General features: G+C 37.9%; 1 protein-coding gene across 1 annotated transcript; it reads left to right on the top strand.

Moving 5' to 3' along the window:
* Positions 1 to 6,457: 6,457 nt before the first annotated feature.
* On the top strand, positions 6,458 to 15,665 carry LOC113724459 (zinc finger BED domain-containing protein RICESLEEPER 2-like). Its single transcript, XM_027247360.1, has 4 exons — positions 6,458 to 6,685; positions 13,147 to 14,865; positions 14,984 to 15,206; positions 15,514 to 15,665. Exons 1-4 carry the CDS (start codon positions 6,458 to 6,460, stop codon positions 15,663 to 15,665), a joined length of 2,322 nt encoding a protein of 773 aa, XP_027103161.1.
* The last annotated feature ends 3,042 nt before the right edge of the window (positions 15,666 to 18,707 follow it).

Below are 18,707 nucleotides of genomic sequence, written 5' to 3'. Positions count from 1 at the left end.
AAGTGATTCCAAATCACATTGGTTAGGTTTTCAAATAAGTGATTCCAAATCACATTAGGTTTTCAAGTCATGTAAGGCTATAAATAGCCTAACCTCTTAGACGTTTAGGGAAGTCAGATTTTACAATAAAATTGTGAGTTTTATTCACTTCTCCTATCCAAGAGAGCTTTCTTGAATACTTGAGAGTTTTCTTAAGTTATTCAACTTGAACTTATAAATTAAGTATACACCTTGATTGTGGCATTTTTCTACCAATACTTTTGGTTCGCTGAAGTACTAAGTTGTGGGTCGAGATTCGTCTTGGTTCGTAGCTTGTGTTTTTAGAAAGGTCAAGGTTCGCATTCTAACTTGTATTCTTCATCTAGATCTTGGTGGGATACGAATTCATACCCACGGACGGGTTCGTATCAGGAATATTGATGGAAACGTTGAATATGAAATCCTTAATACATTACAAGAAATGGGAATGGCTAGATTAGGTTACAAAATTGAACAAATAGATTAAAGACATATTGCAAGTTTACTAATATCTAGATTTATTGGACAATTAAAAATTTGGTGAGATAATGCGCTAGGGTTTCAAGATAAAGTTGATACATTAGATCATATAATAGAAGTAGAAGATAATCAGCAAAATATTGAAGCTCAGAGCATTAGACAATATTTTTTAGAATAATTCAGCAGATGTTTCCTAGGGTTCCTCTCTAAAGCACTGCACTGATTGCTCAGCTGCTCGGAGTTCTGAGTATGATTGGCCTTCAGCCTTGGGCTGAGGGGCAAACGGCTTCCCTTTCAATGGGAAAATCTTTCTCACAACAGCCACCCTCTCCAATTCAGATAGGTCCAGTATCGAGGTATAAGGGAAAGGCAGCAGTTGTTTTCTCTAAGGAAAAAGCGGACAAGCTGGCAGCCCCTTTCCGCTTGACTCTAGTAGGGAAATTCTCTCATGGTCGGCCGGCGCTGGAGGAGATTAGGAAGTTTTTTTAGTAAAGATAGGGTTAATGGACTATAGCCATGTATTGATAAATTGCTTAGCGGAGGTAGACTTCAATCGTTTATGGACAAGAGGAATCTGGTAGTTGGAAAAATATCCGATAAGGATATTCCACTGGACAAGGGACTTCTATGTGCACAAGGAATCGTTGCTCGTTCCAGTTTGGGTTTCCCTTCTAGCATTGCCGATCCACTATTTTGATAGACACTCGCTGTTCTCAATCGTGTCGTATGTGGGACAACCACTGTTCTTGGATTCAGCGACGGTAGCGAGATCGTGACCAAGCGTTGCTAGGGTGTGTGTTGAGGTGGACTTGCTGAAACCAATTTGTTCTCGGGTATGGATAGGTGTTGAAGGGGAGACTGGCTTCTGGCAAAAGACAATATTTGAGGATTTGCCAAAATATTGTAGCACCCGTTGGAGATTGGGCCATTCCAAAAAGGAATGCAGATTAGACAAACCTAATGGGGTAGTTAAGAATAATCAGCAATAGCATGACAAGATACTGAAGTCCTCGGCAGATGATTCAGCCATCCCACAACTCGTGGCATCGAAGCCTGATAACATAGGTTAGCAAAGTCAGAACGTTAATGCGCAGGTTGCCCTTAGTCCAAGGTTGAAAGGGAAATGGGATCAATTGCCCGAAAATAAGGAGGAGGTTCCAATAGTACAGGAGCAGAGGACAGAACTACAATAGAAGAATGTGATGGGGTTGAGGAAGAGAGAGAGCAGCCCGGAGAAGAAGGTGAATGGCCCAACATTTGACCATAAGGTAGTGGGGAATGAGCTGATAGCAGAGGTGGCGGAGAGAAATAGAAATCAGGCAGGAGTGGTGTCAATACCAGAAGGGAAGAAGGGTTGTCAAAGGCTTTGCGAAGAGAGTGGGAATAATACAGCGCAGTGTGTGGCTGTGTGCATGGAGTGTTCTGGTGCAAACCTTCTCGATGCGATGGCTGGTGATAGGGATGCAAGGCTTGGAGAGGTGGAGGCCGAACTACCAACTGCAGTAGAAAATTTATCTCCACGGGGTAGGGCTGACCAATGGGAAGAGCAGGAGCCTTCACTGCTCGAGTTAAACATTGACTAATCTGCAGCACTCAACAATGGATTTAAGAGGGCAAAACGAGTTAGAGTTAAGTTTCCATCCGATAGACAGCTGCGCTCCACTGCGACGTCCTCCATAAACTCGCTCCAGGTATTGTCCCATGAGATCCTTCTAAACTAAGCTAAGGTAAGGTATTCTAAACTAAACTAAGCTAAGCTAAGGTATTCTAAACTAAGGTAAGCTAAGGTATTCTAAGGTAAGGTAAGCTTAGGTAAGGTAAGCTAAGGTATTCTAAACTAAACTAAGCTAAGCTAAGGTATTCTAAACTAACCTAAATAGATTATGCACCAAAACTGGAAGTTTGCAACATAACTTGAAACAACATGAAATCCTTCATAAAAGTCATTCCTTTACCTTTTGTAACATCATACATCAACTAAACTCAAAGATAAGGAAAGAAAAATTAGTTTTCTAGCAAATTTCACCTCTTTACCTCTAAGACCTAGGATGGAAAGCAAATCAAGAAGGTTGCAAGGCTTTCTTCCTCCTAGAACTCCTCCAAGAGCTTCCTTCCAAGCTCAATTCAAGGTTTGATGGAGTAGATTAGGGTTTCTCTCTTGTTTTCTCACCAAGTAGACAAGAAATCAAGGCTTGAAATTGAGTTTTTTCTCTCCCTTTTCACCTCTCTAAGTTCGGCCACCACAAGGGAAAATAAACATGAAGAAATAGTGATGAAAGAAAGCTTAAGTTGGATAAGTTTAAAGCTAGTCTTGGTCAAGAGGCTTTGGATGCTTGATAAGTAGCAAAACAAGACCTAATGTCTATCTAATAACCCAAATATCTTTCTTCTCCTAATTATCTATTAACACCTCTTTCCAACAATCCTTTTTTCAACAAAACTCCCTCTAATTCACCAAATTTATTGCACACATCTCACTAGTTGGTCACGCTAGTATAATGGACTACAAAACTCAACATACACCAAGTTAAATAAGAAAAAAGAATAAAAACATGACTCAACCATTAAAGCAATCAAGAATTCAAGGCAAGTAATTAAAAGATAAAATATAAAAATAACATCGGGTTCTCACACACAAGCACACACATCACACACACCACCTGTGAGGACCCGAAAATTTTCTTATTTGCCGAATATTACAAGTTTACTTAAATATTTATTTACTCATTTTCTCCGAATTATTTATTTCGACCATTTAAAAATTCATTTATATGGAACAACGCCTCTTTTATATTTTAAAGCGTTTTGTTGGAAAAATTCACTTTTCAAAAATTCGTTTAGTTCGGAATAACGAGTACACGTTTTCGAGGCTATACTTGAATCAGGAGTGTATTAATATTGGAGAATTAAGAATGAACAATAGTAGATTAAGAAAAGTTAATTGAAGAATTAATACTAGACTCCTGTGAGGACTCGCAAAATTTATTATTTTAAATTCCTATTTCGAGCTTATTTGAATATTTAATTGCCCATTTATTCCGAATATTATTTTCTAACTTCTTTAGACCTAATTACATGGGTCTATAGTTTTGTTATATTTTTAAAGTGATTTGTTTCAAAATTTAATTTTTGGAAGCTCATTAAGTGAAAATAATGAATACACGTTTGGAGATTATAGCTAATTTGAGGTGTAATAAGCTTGGAAAAAATAGAGGCCTGCATAATGGTTTTAAAATAGGTGTTTTTATGTTTAAGTATTCAAGTGATAGTTATTAGTACCATCGTTATAAGAATTTCTTGGAGGTTTCACTCTATCGCGCTTAAATCGGAAATACGCGTTCCACACGCGCGATTTAATTGAGGGACTGCAGACCCTTATTTTGGGACAATTAAGAGTGAATAATATTAATATGAATACAAGTGCATTAGAGGTTTAGTGCACTAGTGAAACAAATGCAAGAGGAATCGAGCACAAAACGCGTGCGAAGGAGAGTTGACTTTTGGAGCATTTTGGGCCACACATTCTTAGGCTTCTCATGGGAGCATCACACCAGATCAAAGTGAAAGTGAAATGCCATGATTCATGACTACTTGTATTTTGGTACCTCATTGAGTATAAACTCACCCCCTTCCCGTTATCTTTGATTTCCTTACAGGGAACAACACTTTTGAACCGTGATTTTGAAGAAGGGGTCGAGCTAGTGTAAATGTTCTTTTGCAATCAAAACCCTAATTTGTCTTTTAATCAAGTATCACGTTTTGATTTGTAAAGTTTTCAATGTATGTATATAAGTGTTTAACCATGTACATTAAGTGTATTTGTTTGAGATGGTACCTTTGGATTTGTTGAGATACTACTTGTAACCATTGGACGAGCGGACAAGCGCGGCGTTTGAACAAAGAAAGAAAATTTCTGGCGAGAACTGGTCACCGAATCCGGCCGTGTATCCGGCCAGTTCTTGGCCGGATTAGCAGAGGATTTTGAAAAAATTTTGGGTTGCTCACTGCCTCGAATCCGGCCAAATCTTGGCCGGATCGTGACGTGGCTGCTTTCCATTTGCATTTTCATTTTCATTTTCGATTCCGTTGAGGCATTTAATCAAAGTACCATTGTACCTTACGGTTCAGAAATCATAAGTTGGCAAGTAAGGTGTATATAGTTGTCGTGATGGTTGTAGTTATCAGCTTTTCTAGGGTCTACTTTTTGGTACTCGTGATATGCATGACTTGATGTACTAGGTTGTGCAACTTTTGAAGATGTAATCGTTCAGACAGAATTTTCTTTTGGTGTGAATCTATTTTCTAGTTTTATGAGTGAGTGAGTCCCGGTGAGAGCTGGGCAGGCGGTCCGCCGAACCCTCTGGTTCGCCTTAGGGGGAGATGGGGCTGTCACAATGATCTTGGAGCTTGAGAGGATAGTGATCGATGAACGGGTTAGAGCTGTGGCCGCTCGTGACCATGTTCAGAGGACTAGGGTTCGACTAGCTAGGGTAGTCGAAGAGGTCAAGTAGCGGGCCGCTGGGATTTTAACTGACACCACCATGCTGATAGATAAGGTGGTAAACGGAGTTGAGAACTCAACTCATGAGGGCATTGCTGAGGATGAGCCTTTTGAGGAAGACCAAGAGGAAGAGGTCCAGACTAGCGATTCTGCTACGAACTAGGTTAGGAATGTTGAATCTTTTGACACTTTTGTAATTGGGATTAGTCGAGTGGTGCTAGTTCAAAAGCCATTGTATTTTGCTTAACTGTGCGGCCTATCTTTTGAAACACTTGAATTTAATTCTGATGTGCTCGACTTTATTGTACTCTGAATCCTAATATATGCCATCGATTGTGTTTATATGCGACCATTTTGGTTTCTTCCTTATTTATTTTCATCTTGCATGATTAAAGTGTTATTTTTACGTTACTTAAGTATATTTATTTTACGTCTATGTCTTTAGAAACTACTAAGACTATGGACGGCCGTAGAAGTGAAAGGGGCCGAGGGCGTGGGATTAGGCAACCCCAAGCCCATGGGGATGATCAAGGATCGACAACTGGGCCGAGTCAAAGACAAAAAAATGTAGCGGGTAACCAAGTGCTACTGCCATTAACCGTACGACGGATATCTTAGAACGGTTAGCAGAACGTCAAGGTCCAGGACTTGTTAACCAATTCGGGGCTTAGGAGAGAGGGGAAGATAGAGTCTTGGAGCGATTTTTGAAATTTGCTCCGCCTAACTTCACTGGAGGACCTGATCTTGAGTTAGCGGAGAATTGGCTGGAACGAATGACCAATACATTCGCTGTCTTAGACTATACCGAGGAGAGGCGAGTGAACTTTGCTGCCTTTCAATTTGAGGGTGCAACACGTGCTTGGTGGGATGTGATAAGGGAAAAATGAAAAAGAGCGCAGACCCCTTGGACTTGGAAAAACTTTGTAAGAGAGTTTAATGAGAAGTTTCTCCCGCCCTTGTTTCAAGAGAAACGGGAGGATGAATTCATAAAGTTGAGATAGAGGGTTTTTAGCGTGGCTGATTATGAGGGAAGATTTACTAAGTTTTCTAGGTACGCTCCAGAATTGGTGGCCACTAAAAGGAGAAGGAGAAGGCGATTTGTACAAGAACTTAATGTGAAAATTCAAGAGGGGTTAGCAGTAGCCCAAGTCTCTACGTTCACTAAAACCCCACAGAAAGTGCAGAGAATCGAAAGTGCAAGGCTGCAAGTTAAAGATTTTCATGCCAAGAAAAGGGGCACTTCTAGTTACTTTTCTAGACAAGCAAGTAAGAGTACCCACCTCCTAAAATAGGAAAAGGAGCGGGAGGAGTAAGCACTGCTAAAGCACCAAGAGGGGTTTTATCAAGAGAAAGCCGCAACAGGTAAGGCCAAGCGAGAGGAACACCTCCTAGTAAACAGACCGTGGCTCCTCAAGTTGTTTGTGGCTACTGTAATAAATCCAACGATACGGAGAATGAATGTTGGAGAAAATTGGGAAAGTACTTGTACTGTGGCAGTACCGAGCACCAGCTGTGGCAGTACTGTGGCAGTACTCCTCAAGTTGTCCAAGTGTGCCGAAAGAGGGAGGTAGTACTCAACTGCTAGAGAAGTCGGCCTCTAAGCAGTCTAGTGCTGGAGGGAGTAGACCTAAGGTGTCGGCTAGAGTTTATGCATTGGACCATCAACAGATTCCTGATTCCACTGAGGTAGTTGAAGGTACGATTCCTATCTTCCACCGTTTAGCTAAGATTTTGATTGATCCTGGTGCGACACACTCTTTTGTAAACCCTAAATTTATGAGCGGGGTAGATGTGAAGCCAATTAAGTTACCTTATGATTTGGAGGTTAGAACGCCAATGGGAATCAAAGCTTAATTCCTAATTTGGTATATAGAAACTGCGAGATATGGGTTGGAGAGCGAAAATTACTGGTTGATTTGATAGTTTAGCTATTAAGAGGTATGATATCATTTTAGGTATGTGTATTCCGGGAGAGGCAACCCGAAAATTGGATGTAAGGGGTGGACTAGACTCATCCGTCCTTATTTCAGGAATTCGAACTAGAAAGATGTTGAGTAAGGGAGTTCAAGGGTATTTGATTTTTCTTATAAATACTCCTAGTAACAAAGTGAGGTTGGAAGATATGCCAGTGGTTAAGGAGTATCCAAATATTTTTTCCAAGAAACTAGAGTCTTTGCCACCGGAGAGAGAGATAGCATTTAAAAATAATGTGACTCCAGGAGTAGCACTTATTTGTAAGACACCTTATAGAATGGTTCCAAAATTGAAAGAATTAAAGTTACAATTGCAAGATTTACTAGAGCGAGACTTTATAAAAGAAAGTAATTCTCGATGGGGAGTTCCGGTATTGTTTGTTAAAAAGAAAGATGGGAGTTTAAGGTTATGCATAGACTACCGAGTCTTGAATGACGTTACCATTAAGAATAAGTACCATTTACCCCACATTGATGAATTGTTTGACCAATTGCAAGGAGATGTAGTATTCTCAAAGTTGAATCTCAGGCAGGGTCATTATCAGCTAAGGATTTTGGAAAAAAAATATACCTAAAATTGCCTTTAATTCAAGGTACGGGCACTTCGAATTCGCAATGATGCCGTTTGGGTTGACTAATGCTCTTACAACTTTTATGAATTTAATGCACCGAATCTTTAAACCTTATCTAAATCAATTTGTAGTGGTGTTCATTGACGATATACTAGTGTAATTTAAGATTTTGGAGGAGCATGAGAAACATTTGAGGATTGTCTTGCAAATCTTAAGGAAATATTAGTTGTATGCTAAATTTAGTAAAAGTGAACTTTGGTTGAAGGAAGTAACTTTTTTAGGTCATATAATTTTCAAGGAATGAATTAAGGTGGATCCGACCAAAATTGAAGCAATTTCTAAGTGGAAGCAACCGGAAAATCCTACTGAAGTTCGAAATTTCTTAGAATTAGAGGGGTATTATCGGAGATTTATCAAAGATTTTTCTAAGATTGCGGGGCCCATGACTGAGTTGACCAAGAAATGTAAAAAGTTTATATGAAGCTTTAAGTGTGAGGAAAGTTTTCAGGAATTAAAGAAACGTTTGACAAGGGCACCTGTATTAGCTTTATCTAATGGAAAGAATAGGTTTGTGGTTTATACAAATGTTTCAAAAGAAGATTTGGGGTGTGTATTAATGCAGAATGATAAAGTGATTGCATATACCTATAGGAAGTTAAAACCTCACGAGAGAAATTACCCAACTCATGATTTGGAGTTTGCGATAGTAGTGTTTGCATTAAAGAAGTGGAGGCATTACTTATATAGGGTGACGTTTGACGTTTTTACAGACCACAAGAGTCTTAAGTACTTATTTTTCCAAAAAAAAGTTGAACTTGAGACAGCGTAGATGGGTGGAGTTTTTAGAAAATTATGATTGTACGATCAATTATCACCCTGAGAAAGTTAATGTGGTAGCCGATACTTTGAGTCGTAAAGTGCAAGTGGCAGGATTGATGATTAAAGAATTGCACTTGTTAGAGTAGGTTAGTATTTGAAACCCTCGTCTTGAATCAAAAAAGATGATTCTTTGGAACATTGTCGTGAAATTCGTTTTGTTAGATCGTATCAAGGAGGCACAAGAGAAGGATTCAGAGCTACAAAAGTGGTTAGAGAAAGTTAAAAAGGGGGAAAAGTCAGACTTTAATTTGGGAGTAAATGGTGTACTAAGATTTCGAAATCGCATAGTAGTGCCAAAGAATGAAGGGTTAAAAAGGAAAATTTTGGAGAAAACTCATCGTTCTAAGTATACGGTACATCTTGGAGGGAATAAAATGTATCAAGATTTGAAAAGTCTGTATTGGTGAGAGAATATGAAAAAGGAAATTGCTCGATTTGTCCAGACTTGTTTGATCTGCCAGCAAGTTAAAGCTGAGCATCTGACCTATTGCAACCTCTAGAAATACCTGAGTGGAAATAGAAAAATATCACCATGAATTTTGTATCTGGATTAGCAAGGACACAAAGAGGTCACGACGCCATTTTGGTGATAGTGGATAGACTGACCAAATCTACTCATTTTCTGCTGATTAGTATGAAGTACTCCCTAGAGAAGTTAGCTAAGTTATATTTGGATGAACTTATAACGTTACATGGGATACCAGTAAGTATTGTATCTGATCGAGACCCTCGATTTGTTTCTTAATTCTGGCAAAAGATGTAAAAAAAGTTAAGAACCAAATTGAATTTTAGCACTACCTACCATCCACAAACTGATGGACAGTCAGAAAGGATAATCCAAACTCTTGAGGACATGTTGAGAACATGTATTTTGAATTTTGGAGAGAGTTGGAATAAGTACTTGATATTGGTGAAATTTGCTTACAATAATAGTTTTCATTCATCCATTCAAATGGCTCCATACGAACCTTTTTATGGTCGGAAGTGTAGATTTTCGATTTGTTGGGATGAAATATTTGAAAGGAAGATTTTAAACCCAACTGCAGAACCCTGGATTGAAGAGGCGTGCGAAAAGTGTTAATCTTAGTCCCTAACTTTTGATGTTTACAAAACAAATGGATGTTACTATTATCTCCTAAAAAATCTTTTCAGCAATAAAGCAAATCAGATTAAAAAGTTAAGTACAATTGAAAGGAACAAAGAGTGCTGAAAGCTGTCGGATGCCCGAGAAGACTGGATCGGACGCCCGATAATCATTGAGCAACTTCAGACGCATGAAGAACTCTACCACTAGACGTCCGAAGGAATTAAGACATTCCTTCTAATCACACTGACCTTGTTTGGATGCTAAGCATCAGAGCACCGGCCGTCCAATAGAGTTTGCAAAACTTCGGACGCAAAGCATTGTAGGTGCCGGACGTCTGAAAAAACTAAAGAAGATTTCTTAAAGTGATCATTTGCTGTCGAACGCAAATACCAGAGACACCAGACATCCGATAGAATTAAAAAATTTCTCTCAAGTTCACTGCCTACTGTCGAACGCGAAATTTAGGCTGACCGAACGTCCGATATAGCCAACGACTAGTTAACCCTTCAGTTGCATTCTATCCATTAGAAGCATTAATGGGACACTTTTTGGTCTCATATAAATAGTGCATAGCCAACAGCCTTAAAAGCATTTTTGCACATTGAGACTATGTGACAGCCCCACCTCCCCCTAAGGCGAACCAAAGGGTTCGGCGGACCGCCTACCCAGCTCTCGCTGGGACTCAGTCGTTCACTTCAACCAAATCCGGAATACAACCATAGGAATATCATAACAAAATCCAAACTTAAGCGAAACTTATATACATTGCTATCTTAAAAGGAAATACAACCATCGAATATACAAAGGTTCTCAATCCTTCATACGTCCAACCCGTGCCAAGCACTAGAGCAAGAACCATTACAAAAGAATCAAAAGAACTAGACTGGCTAGTCTATACAGAGCTCTCGTCCTTGCTCGTCTTCCCCTGTTAAGGAAAACAAAAGTAAAGGGATGAGTTAAAAGCTCAGTGAGGTTCCGAACACGTAATCGAACAAGCAAACCAAAACATTAAACATAGAATATCAATAATTCAAGAAACATTTACAATGGAAAGCGATAATAACACATACATTAAAAGGATACGAGCTCACAGGGAGCCATTCGTTCGTTCGTTCGTTCTCCTGTCATTCCCCTTATTCCTCCAATCATTTAAAAATGCATTTTTTTGTAAGTAAAACCCTCGTTCGTTCGTTCATTTCATTCACTCCCTCCTGGACGTTGGCCAGGCTCCACCAGAATACAAGGTAATACTCGAGTATACCACTTTTACACCCAGGGTCACCATATCGCCCGACCGAGTCCGCTTCTGGTTCGAGTCGATCGGTAGCGAAGGGCAGGGTCCAGTTCAGCCAAAAGGCTTACATCATGCACAACTAACGTTTCAATCATTAAATCATTAAAAATTTCACATTCATTTAGGTCGAGTGCGATAAAGTACACACTCGCCTAGAAAACTCGTTTTGGAAATCCTTGAAAGCACTTAACACCTTATCACATAATAACACAAGCCATGAAGTTAAGGAAAATATAGCAAACAAGGAACACTCACCTATTTACGCAAAACAACGTGCAAAATATCCTTCCAGATATTGCTCTCAGTCACCGAGAAAATCTAAAATTAGACAAGAGAAAGAATATCACAATTGGTCTAGCAAAACAAGTAAGTGAAATAGAAGAAACCCGACTAATGATGAGTAGAACGTATAAAATGACAAACGAGGGCATTTGGACCTGTGGACGGAAATAACTAGGGCTTCATAAACCAACCGCGAAACCAAACTCAAAAGGGTTATAAAATTCCAACGGAAAACATTTGACCAAGGACAAATCAAAATTCAAATAGATAGGTTAAGGAAATATTCTTTCTAAATCGTTTCTGTGGTTAAAAGTCAATATATATTCAAGTAGAGGTTATACAGCAAAGGTCTTAATGAAAATCATATAGAAAAAGGAGGACACATAAAACTAGGGGTGGCAATTTTGAACACGACCTAAAAACACGACCCGAACCTAACACGAAATTAATGGGTTTGGGTTTAGATTTTGAGGATTCGGGTCAGAATCGGGTCAGACCCGATAAACCCGAAAAAAATCGGGTCAAAATCAGGTCAAAATCTGGTTGACCTGTTAACCCGTTTCTAAAATAAAAATAAATAAATAAAAATTAAAAAATTATCTAAACACTAAATAGGCTTACACAGTTACACATACACGTTCACTTAGAGAGTTAGAGTCTTCACTTGGCCAGTTGGCCGGCCCTAAATCAGTAAATCCTCATCCGAAAAGCCGAAATCTTTCTTCCTCACCTAACCCTAAATTTTTCTTCCCCTTTTCTTCTAAACGGCAAAACCAGAAAGGCGGCCGCCTTGCCCTTCACTTCACCAGTTCACATCACGGTCTTCATTTGTCAAACGGCGGTTAGAAGCAACTACCAAGCAGCAGATTTTCTTCTCTAAGGTGCAGTTTGACAGCAAGTTTTTTTTCCCCTAAATCGATTTCTTTCTTGTGGTGTAATATCGCCCTTTGCTTCAGCTTTCTTTTGGTATAACCATGTATGAAGATGATACGGTAAAACAAAACTTTCTAGATTAAAAAAGGTTGGCAGAGATGTTTCTATTATAAGTTCAAATATTATACAAAAAGGTTGGTTTTCACTACTAAATACTAATGTAAATTTCTGTCGGTGGTGAGGTGAAACTTTTAAGAAGGATTTGGTGGTGATGGATCGATTTCTAATTTCTTCCTCCAAATCTGGAGGTTAACAGGGCAACAAACATATTGAAATATAAATGGCTGATAGGTCCGTTTGATGTCCGTTTGATGTTTGGTTCCCTTTTTCTTCTCTTCTCTTTGAACTGTCTCTGATTTCGAATTTTAATGTCCCTAATATTCGATCTGGGTTTTTGCATGGTAATTGTGATCAAACAACATTGGAGGGCTTAATGGTAGTGTTATAGAGGCAGTGGCGGTTCAGTGTTATGATGTAGAGGCAGCCGTGATCTGAGGAGTGCTTTTGATGTTTTTAATTTGGGATCTTCGACGGAAAATAGATATATTAAACTTGGAGGTCCAAATTTTGGTTTAAAACTCATGGCATACCAAAATTTTGGTTTACAACTCATGGGCAAATGGCGAATTTAGTACTCAAACCTTTTTTTTAATAAAATCAATTTATACCTTTAATTTTTATTTTGGCCAATCTAATTCTCAAACTTTAATTTTGTATCTCTGCTTTGATCCTTTTAAAGTGGCGCTGCCAAATTTTATCGTGACAAAAACCAGTAACTAATCAAGGAAACTATAGAAACTACAAGCCAGGTTCCAATTAAAAAAAGAAGAAAATAAAAACTTTCCAACAAACAAGGCAGAAAACAGATTTTCCATTAAGCTTGGGACGAAAACATAAATCGTCATTGTTTCCCCAAGATAGCAATAACATCAGACACCACTACTTCTTAAGTTTATTCTGCACATGACACTCACTTGCACTTGATTTAGTTTGTTATTGTTTCCCTCGTCCCCCCTCTTGTACTAAGCATTTTTAATATGAAAGCACTATTATTTGTTTAAGTACTGAATATTTGTTTCAACCAAAAATCATAACTACTGAATTGCATAATTCTTGATGATTAACAGATGGATACAAGTATGAGATATCCAAATTCAATCAGTATTGAAAAAGATGGTGATACAGGGAGTAGTGATAGCATCGAGGAAACAGGCCACACCAATCATCAATCTCAATGCCCTGACACTAGTGCAATTGGGAAAAAGAAATTACCTCCAAAAGCTACAATCAATATGCCTGGCAAGAAGAGGAGATTAAGTTCAGAAGTTTGGGATTACTTCGACATTATTCCCAAAAAGGATCCAAACGATGAGTTGAAGTGCAGATGCAAGAAATGTGGGAATGAATATTCTGCTGAGAGTAAAAGTGGGACAGGTAATTTGCATCGACATGTAAAGAGGTGTGTAAAAATGACAACAAAGGACATTGGACAGTATCTAATCACTTCTGACAAAGGTGCTCTTGCCACACGAAATGCACAATTCAGTCAAGATAAATTTAGAGAATTACTTGTGCATGCCATAGTAAGACATGAGCTGCCATTTTCATTTGTGGAGCATGAGGGAATTAAAAATGTCCTTACATATTTGGAGCCTCAAATTAAACATATGACTAGGAACACAGCCAAGTCAGACGTTAAAAAATTGCATGCAAAGGAAGTTAATAGACTTGGTAGTGAATTGCGGGGATGTCCTAGTCGAATATGTTTAACTTCTGATGCATGGACATCTATTGTTACTGATGGATACTTGAGTTTGACTGCACACTTCATTGATAGCAATTGGCTGCTACAGAAAAAAATTCTGAATTTTTCTTATATGCCTCCTCCCCATAATGGTGTTGCATTAGCTGAAAAAATTTACAGTTTGGCTAGTAGTTGGGGTATTGAAAGGAAGTTGTTTGCCATCACATTAGACAATGCTTCTGCAAATGATTCTTGTGTTGCAATACTTAAGAATCAGCTTAAGTTGAAAAATTCTTTAATTTGTGATGGTGTGTTGTTTCATGTGAGATGTTGTGCACATATTCTCAACTTGATTGTGCAAGATGGTTTGAAAGAAATTGATAAATCTGTGGAGTTAATAAGAGAATGTGTCAAGTATGTCAAGGGTTCTCAAACAAGGAAGTTAAGGTTCACCGAATGTGTAACACAGACTTCTCTTGATTCCAAAAAAGCATTAGTTCAAGATGTTCCTACTAGGTGGAACTCCACATATAGAATGCTTTCCAGTGCACTTTATTATCGCCTTGCATTTTGTCACTTACAATTAAGTGATTCAAATTTTCGGAGCTGTCCATCTCTTGAAGAATGGGGAAGAGTTGAAAAAATTTGTAGTTTTCTTCAAGTTTTTTATGAGGCAACTAATGCTTTTTCGGGGTCCAAGTATCCAACTAGTAACTTGTACTTTCCTCAAGTTTTTAAGATTCAATTGAAGCTGTCTGAGGAGTGCAATAGTTCAGATGATTTTATGAAGAGGATTGCTTCCCAAATGTTTGTGAAGTTTAACAAATATTGGTCTGAGTTCAATCTCTTGTTGGCAATTGCTGTGGTATTTGATCCCCGGTATAAATTTCAGTTTATTGAATTTAGTTATAATAAGCTATATGGTCCGGGGTCTAATGAATTAGTCAAGGTCAGGAATGCACTTTTTGATGTCTATAATGAGTATGTGAAGATTTCCAACACACCTGGTGCATCATCTTCATGCTCTCGAGGCAGCAATGAAGTTTATTCTCCTCATGGAGCCAAGAAACAAGAAGACAACCAATCATTTGATATTTTAGAGGTATGAAAATTAAACTTTTGTGACTTCATTGCGTTCTAAAATTATGATTATTATGATGATTTTTAACTATTTTGTTTTATTATCATATCTAATATATCTCTGTTTGTAACTTATGTAGGAATTTGATCAATTTGACACCTTTGAATTTGCCTGTAGTGCACAAAAAAGTCAATTGGAATTGTATTTAGATGAGCCAAGAGCTAAACGATCCTCACTTATTATTGTTCTTGATTATTGGAAAGCACAACAATTTCGATTTCCAGATTTGAGTAAATTGGCAAGGGACATTCTATGTGTTCCAGTATCAACCGTTGCTTCTGAATCTGCATTTAGTCTTGGTGGTAGAATTTTGGATCAATTTCGTAGTTCACTTTCACCCCCAAATTGTTGAGGCTTTAGTTTGCACTAAGGACTGGTTATTTGGAGATAAAAGTGAAGGTAAATACAGTTTTTTTATACATATTTTAGTTTTCTGGTTTTGTTACTTATATTTTTTTTTCATTCTTATAATGTAGGATCTCTAAATATGAATTTGGAGGATTTAACTCAAAATATCATGTCTCTAAATATCAACAAGGATGAGGTTGATACAACAATAATTGAGGATTCAAATTCTAATGTTGTTAATCTCTAATCCATGATACTTAGTTGCTATGAATGTTATTGCCGTGATCAAAGCAGTCCGGCTGCAGTTGGAGGTTGCTTGGAGGATGCACAAGTTTGGCATCATTATGAATGCTGCTGTTGTTAATGATGAGGGCCGAAGCATTGGTTGGCCTTGGAGCACCACTTTGTTGTGATTAAGACTCTAAACTTATATTTGGTGTAATGTATTGACTCTAAACTTATATTTGGTTGGCAGTATTTTGTTTGATTTGTGTGAAGTTGGAGTTATTAGATTTGGATGGATGATGTATTACACTATTTCTACTCTTATGGTGTCTTATCTTATGGTCATATGGGCACTTGGTACAGATATTGATGTCTCTCATTCATTTAGGATGAATTTTGAATCTGGGATGCACCAACCACCCAGAATTTGTAGAAATAGTCTGATAACAAGCATTAGAAGTAAATGGCTTTGATATCAAGCAGTTGAAACTCAACTGTGTAGTTGTTTTTCGACAGTCTCTCTTAAATGGCTTGCATGATACTTCTGTTAAGAGTGTCTTCTATTTGATGAGTTATTGCAGCGTGTGTGAAATGGCTTGGAGCTGCTTAGATTTCGATTGTGCATTTCTTGGTGGTAATTAAATTTGTATACTATGCATTTTATTTATCAAGAATGATAATCATATTTTTAATAGGATTAAATCAAGAAATTCAAATTGATTTTCGGGTTGGCGGGTTGACCAGCCAACCCGCCAACCTGAAATTATCAGGTTCGGGTTAGGTGTTCTGACCTGTTTCGGGTTGGCGGGTCAGGTTCGGGTCAGCGGGTTTCCTGTTATACCCGGGTCTCAACCCGACCCGCCAACCCGATTTGGACCCGATTGCCACCCCTACTTAAAACCTTACTTGAAAGTAGTTCATGTGTGATCGGAAAAACCCTAACTCATACCTTTATATTTTGGTACGGAGTAAGTAAACATTTGGAATTTGAACTAAAGAGGTAGCATGTTTTAAAATGGTAGAACGATCATGGTATTTGCCAAACTCATATATATAGGTTCAAATAGAAACTTAGCCCTCAAACGCCTCTCGAGCAAATCAATGAAATTGTTAATGAAATACGTTCAACTCGACACAAAACACATTTTCAAAACCATTTTAACTCATTCTCATGACAAGAAAAGAAACGGACAGCATTTCCCCTAATTTTCTTCACTTTCACCCTACAATTAAAAACCCATTCTCATACCATCAGTTACAATCACACATATAGTCCATAGGTAAAACAAACATGTCCAAATAGGGCACAAAACTCTTCAATCAAAGCTAATTAGAAGCTCCAAAACCAACTATAAGAAAATCCCCCAAATTAAACCCTAGGACCAGAAATTCACACCATAAGCGGAAATTTTCCGCAAACAAACGCAATTAACGTTTAAAAGTCCCATTTAACACCATTTTAAACCACTAATCCAAGTCCAATCCATGACTTTCATATAAAATCAGGAAAATTCCCAATAAATCAGAAAATAGTCCAACTTGACCTAAAACCATGAAATCATCCACAATATAGCATTTTTAACCCTTACAAACCACTAATATACCATTATTAAAACAGAACAAGAACTTCCTTAGCAACTCACCTTATAACTCAAGAAAGGTAGAAACTTAAGGCCTCCCTTCCAAAACCAACTCCACCAAGACCTCTATTCCCCCTTAGCTAGCACTTGTACGGAGCAGATTAAAATTCTAACGGTGAAAACTCAAGATTTGAGTACAAATTGAAGTTGGAAAATTGAAGAGCTTTTCTTGTTTTCTCTCTATGATGCATGGTTGGCCAAGGGAAAGAAATGAAGATATTTTGACCCAAAACAGTATAAAAAGAGAAAGTAACAGGCGGTCAAAGTTGATGGCCGCCTGTGCCACATCACAATCCGGCCGGAATCTGGCCTGATTTCCGACCGGATTCCTGGCCGGATTCAAGGCAAAGGTAAAACTCAATTTTTTTTCAAAAAACCTCAACAATCCGGCCAAGAATTGGCGGGATTTGTGGCCAGATTTGGCCCTTCAGTCTTTTCACAAAATTTTTTCTTTTTCCGAGTTTGATTGTGGCGCTCAACCACACTTCCAACACATACACATATATACGTATCTCACACAAATATACGTAACAACAAACCTTCCTTTGTTTAAAACAAATGGTTATCAAGTTTTCACTAAAAAGGGGAAATGAGGATAACCAAAAGGTTAAGAAAATGTGAAAGGTTTAGGGTTCTCACAACTACAAAAGATCTAGAATGATTTTAGTGAGAAAATAATTTTCAAAGAAGATTTTGTACTTTTGCTTGTGTGAATTTCGTGTAAGCTCTTCTTGTGTGAGAAAAATACTTCAATAGTGTAACTTTGTGAGGTTATTCGAGTGATAGTAAAACTTCCTAACTTGACCAAGTGTAGCTTTGGCCAAAAAGGAAGTGATCCTTCATTTTTACACAAAGATTGGTTGTATTTGATCAACTTGAAGAGACTTGTTGTATAAAGCGATACTCAAACTCAAGAGGAGTTTGAAAATATTTGGTTTGCTATTCTTTTCCTTTTACTTACTATCTTGTAATCATAAATTGATTATCTCTTCTACTCCTGAGAAATCTTGCTTTTTTGATCAATTGTTCATTGTGTGGTCACCTAAAAAAGAGGGTAAATTTCATATCGAGCCAAAAAGTGTCTCATAATTTGATTAGATTTTAATTTACCTAATTCACCCCCTCTTAGGTTGCCTTCAATCCTTACAATTGGTGTCAGAATTTGATCTCCTAGAGATTAAGTTCAATCGAATTTGGAGTAAAAATGACAACCAACAATGCCATGTTTTTTGAAGGTCAATCTGTCACTAGACCCCCAATAATTAATGGATCCAATTATGTGAGTTGGAAAGAGAGAATGATTATTTTCTTGCAATCTATTAATATTGAACTGTGGTTTATTGTTAATGAATGTCTATATGATGCCTCTATAATAGATGAATCACCCATAGATCAAGACCAAAAATTAGAAATGAGTTAACTGGTGATGATAGAACCCACCTTACTTTGAATGCCAAGACTATGAATGTATTATATAGTGTTTTAGATTCAAATGAGTCTATTAGGGTCAAAGGTTGTAGGTCAACTAAAGAGATTTAGAATAAACTGAGAGAAATCCATGAAGGGAGTGAGAATGTGAGAGAACAAAAG

This window comes from Coffea arabica, chromosome 2c, assembly GCF_036785885.1.
Source record: "Coffea arabica cultivar ET-39 chromosome 2c, Coffea Arabica ET-39 HiFi, whole genome shotgun sequence".
Classification (NCBI taxonomy): domain Eukaryota; kingdom Viridiplantae; phylum Streptophyta; class Magnoliopsida; order Gentianales; family Rubiaceae; genus Coffea; species Coffea arabica.
Note: the sequence above shows the minus strand (reverse complement) of the source record. Positions and strands in the feature narration are given on the sequence as shown.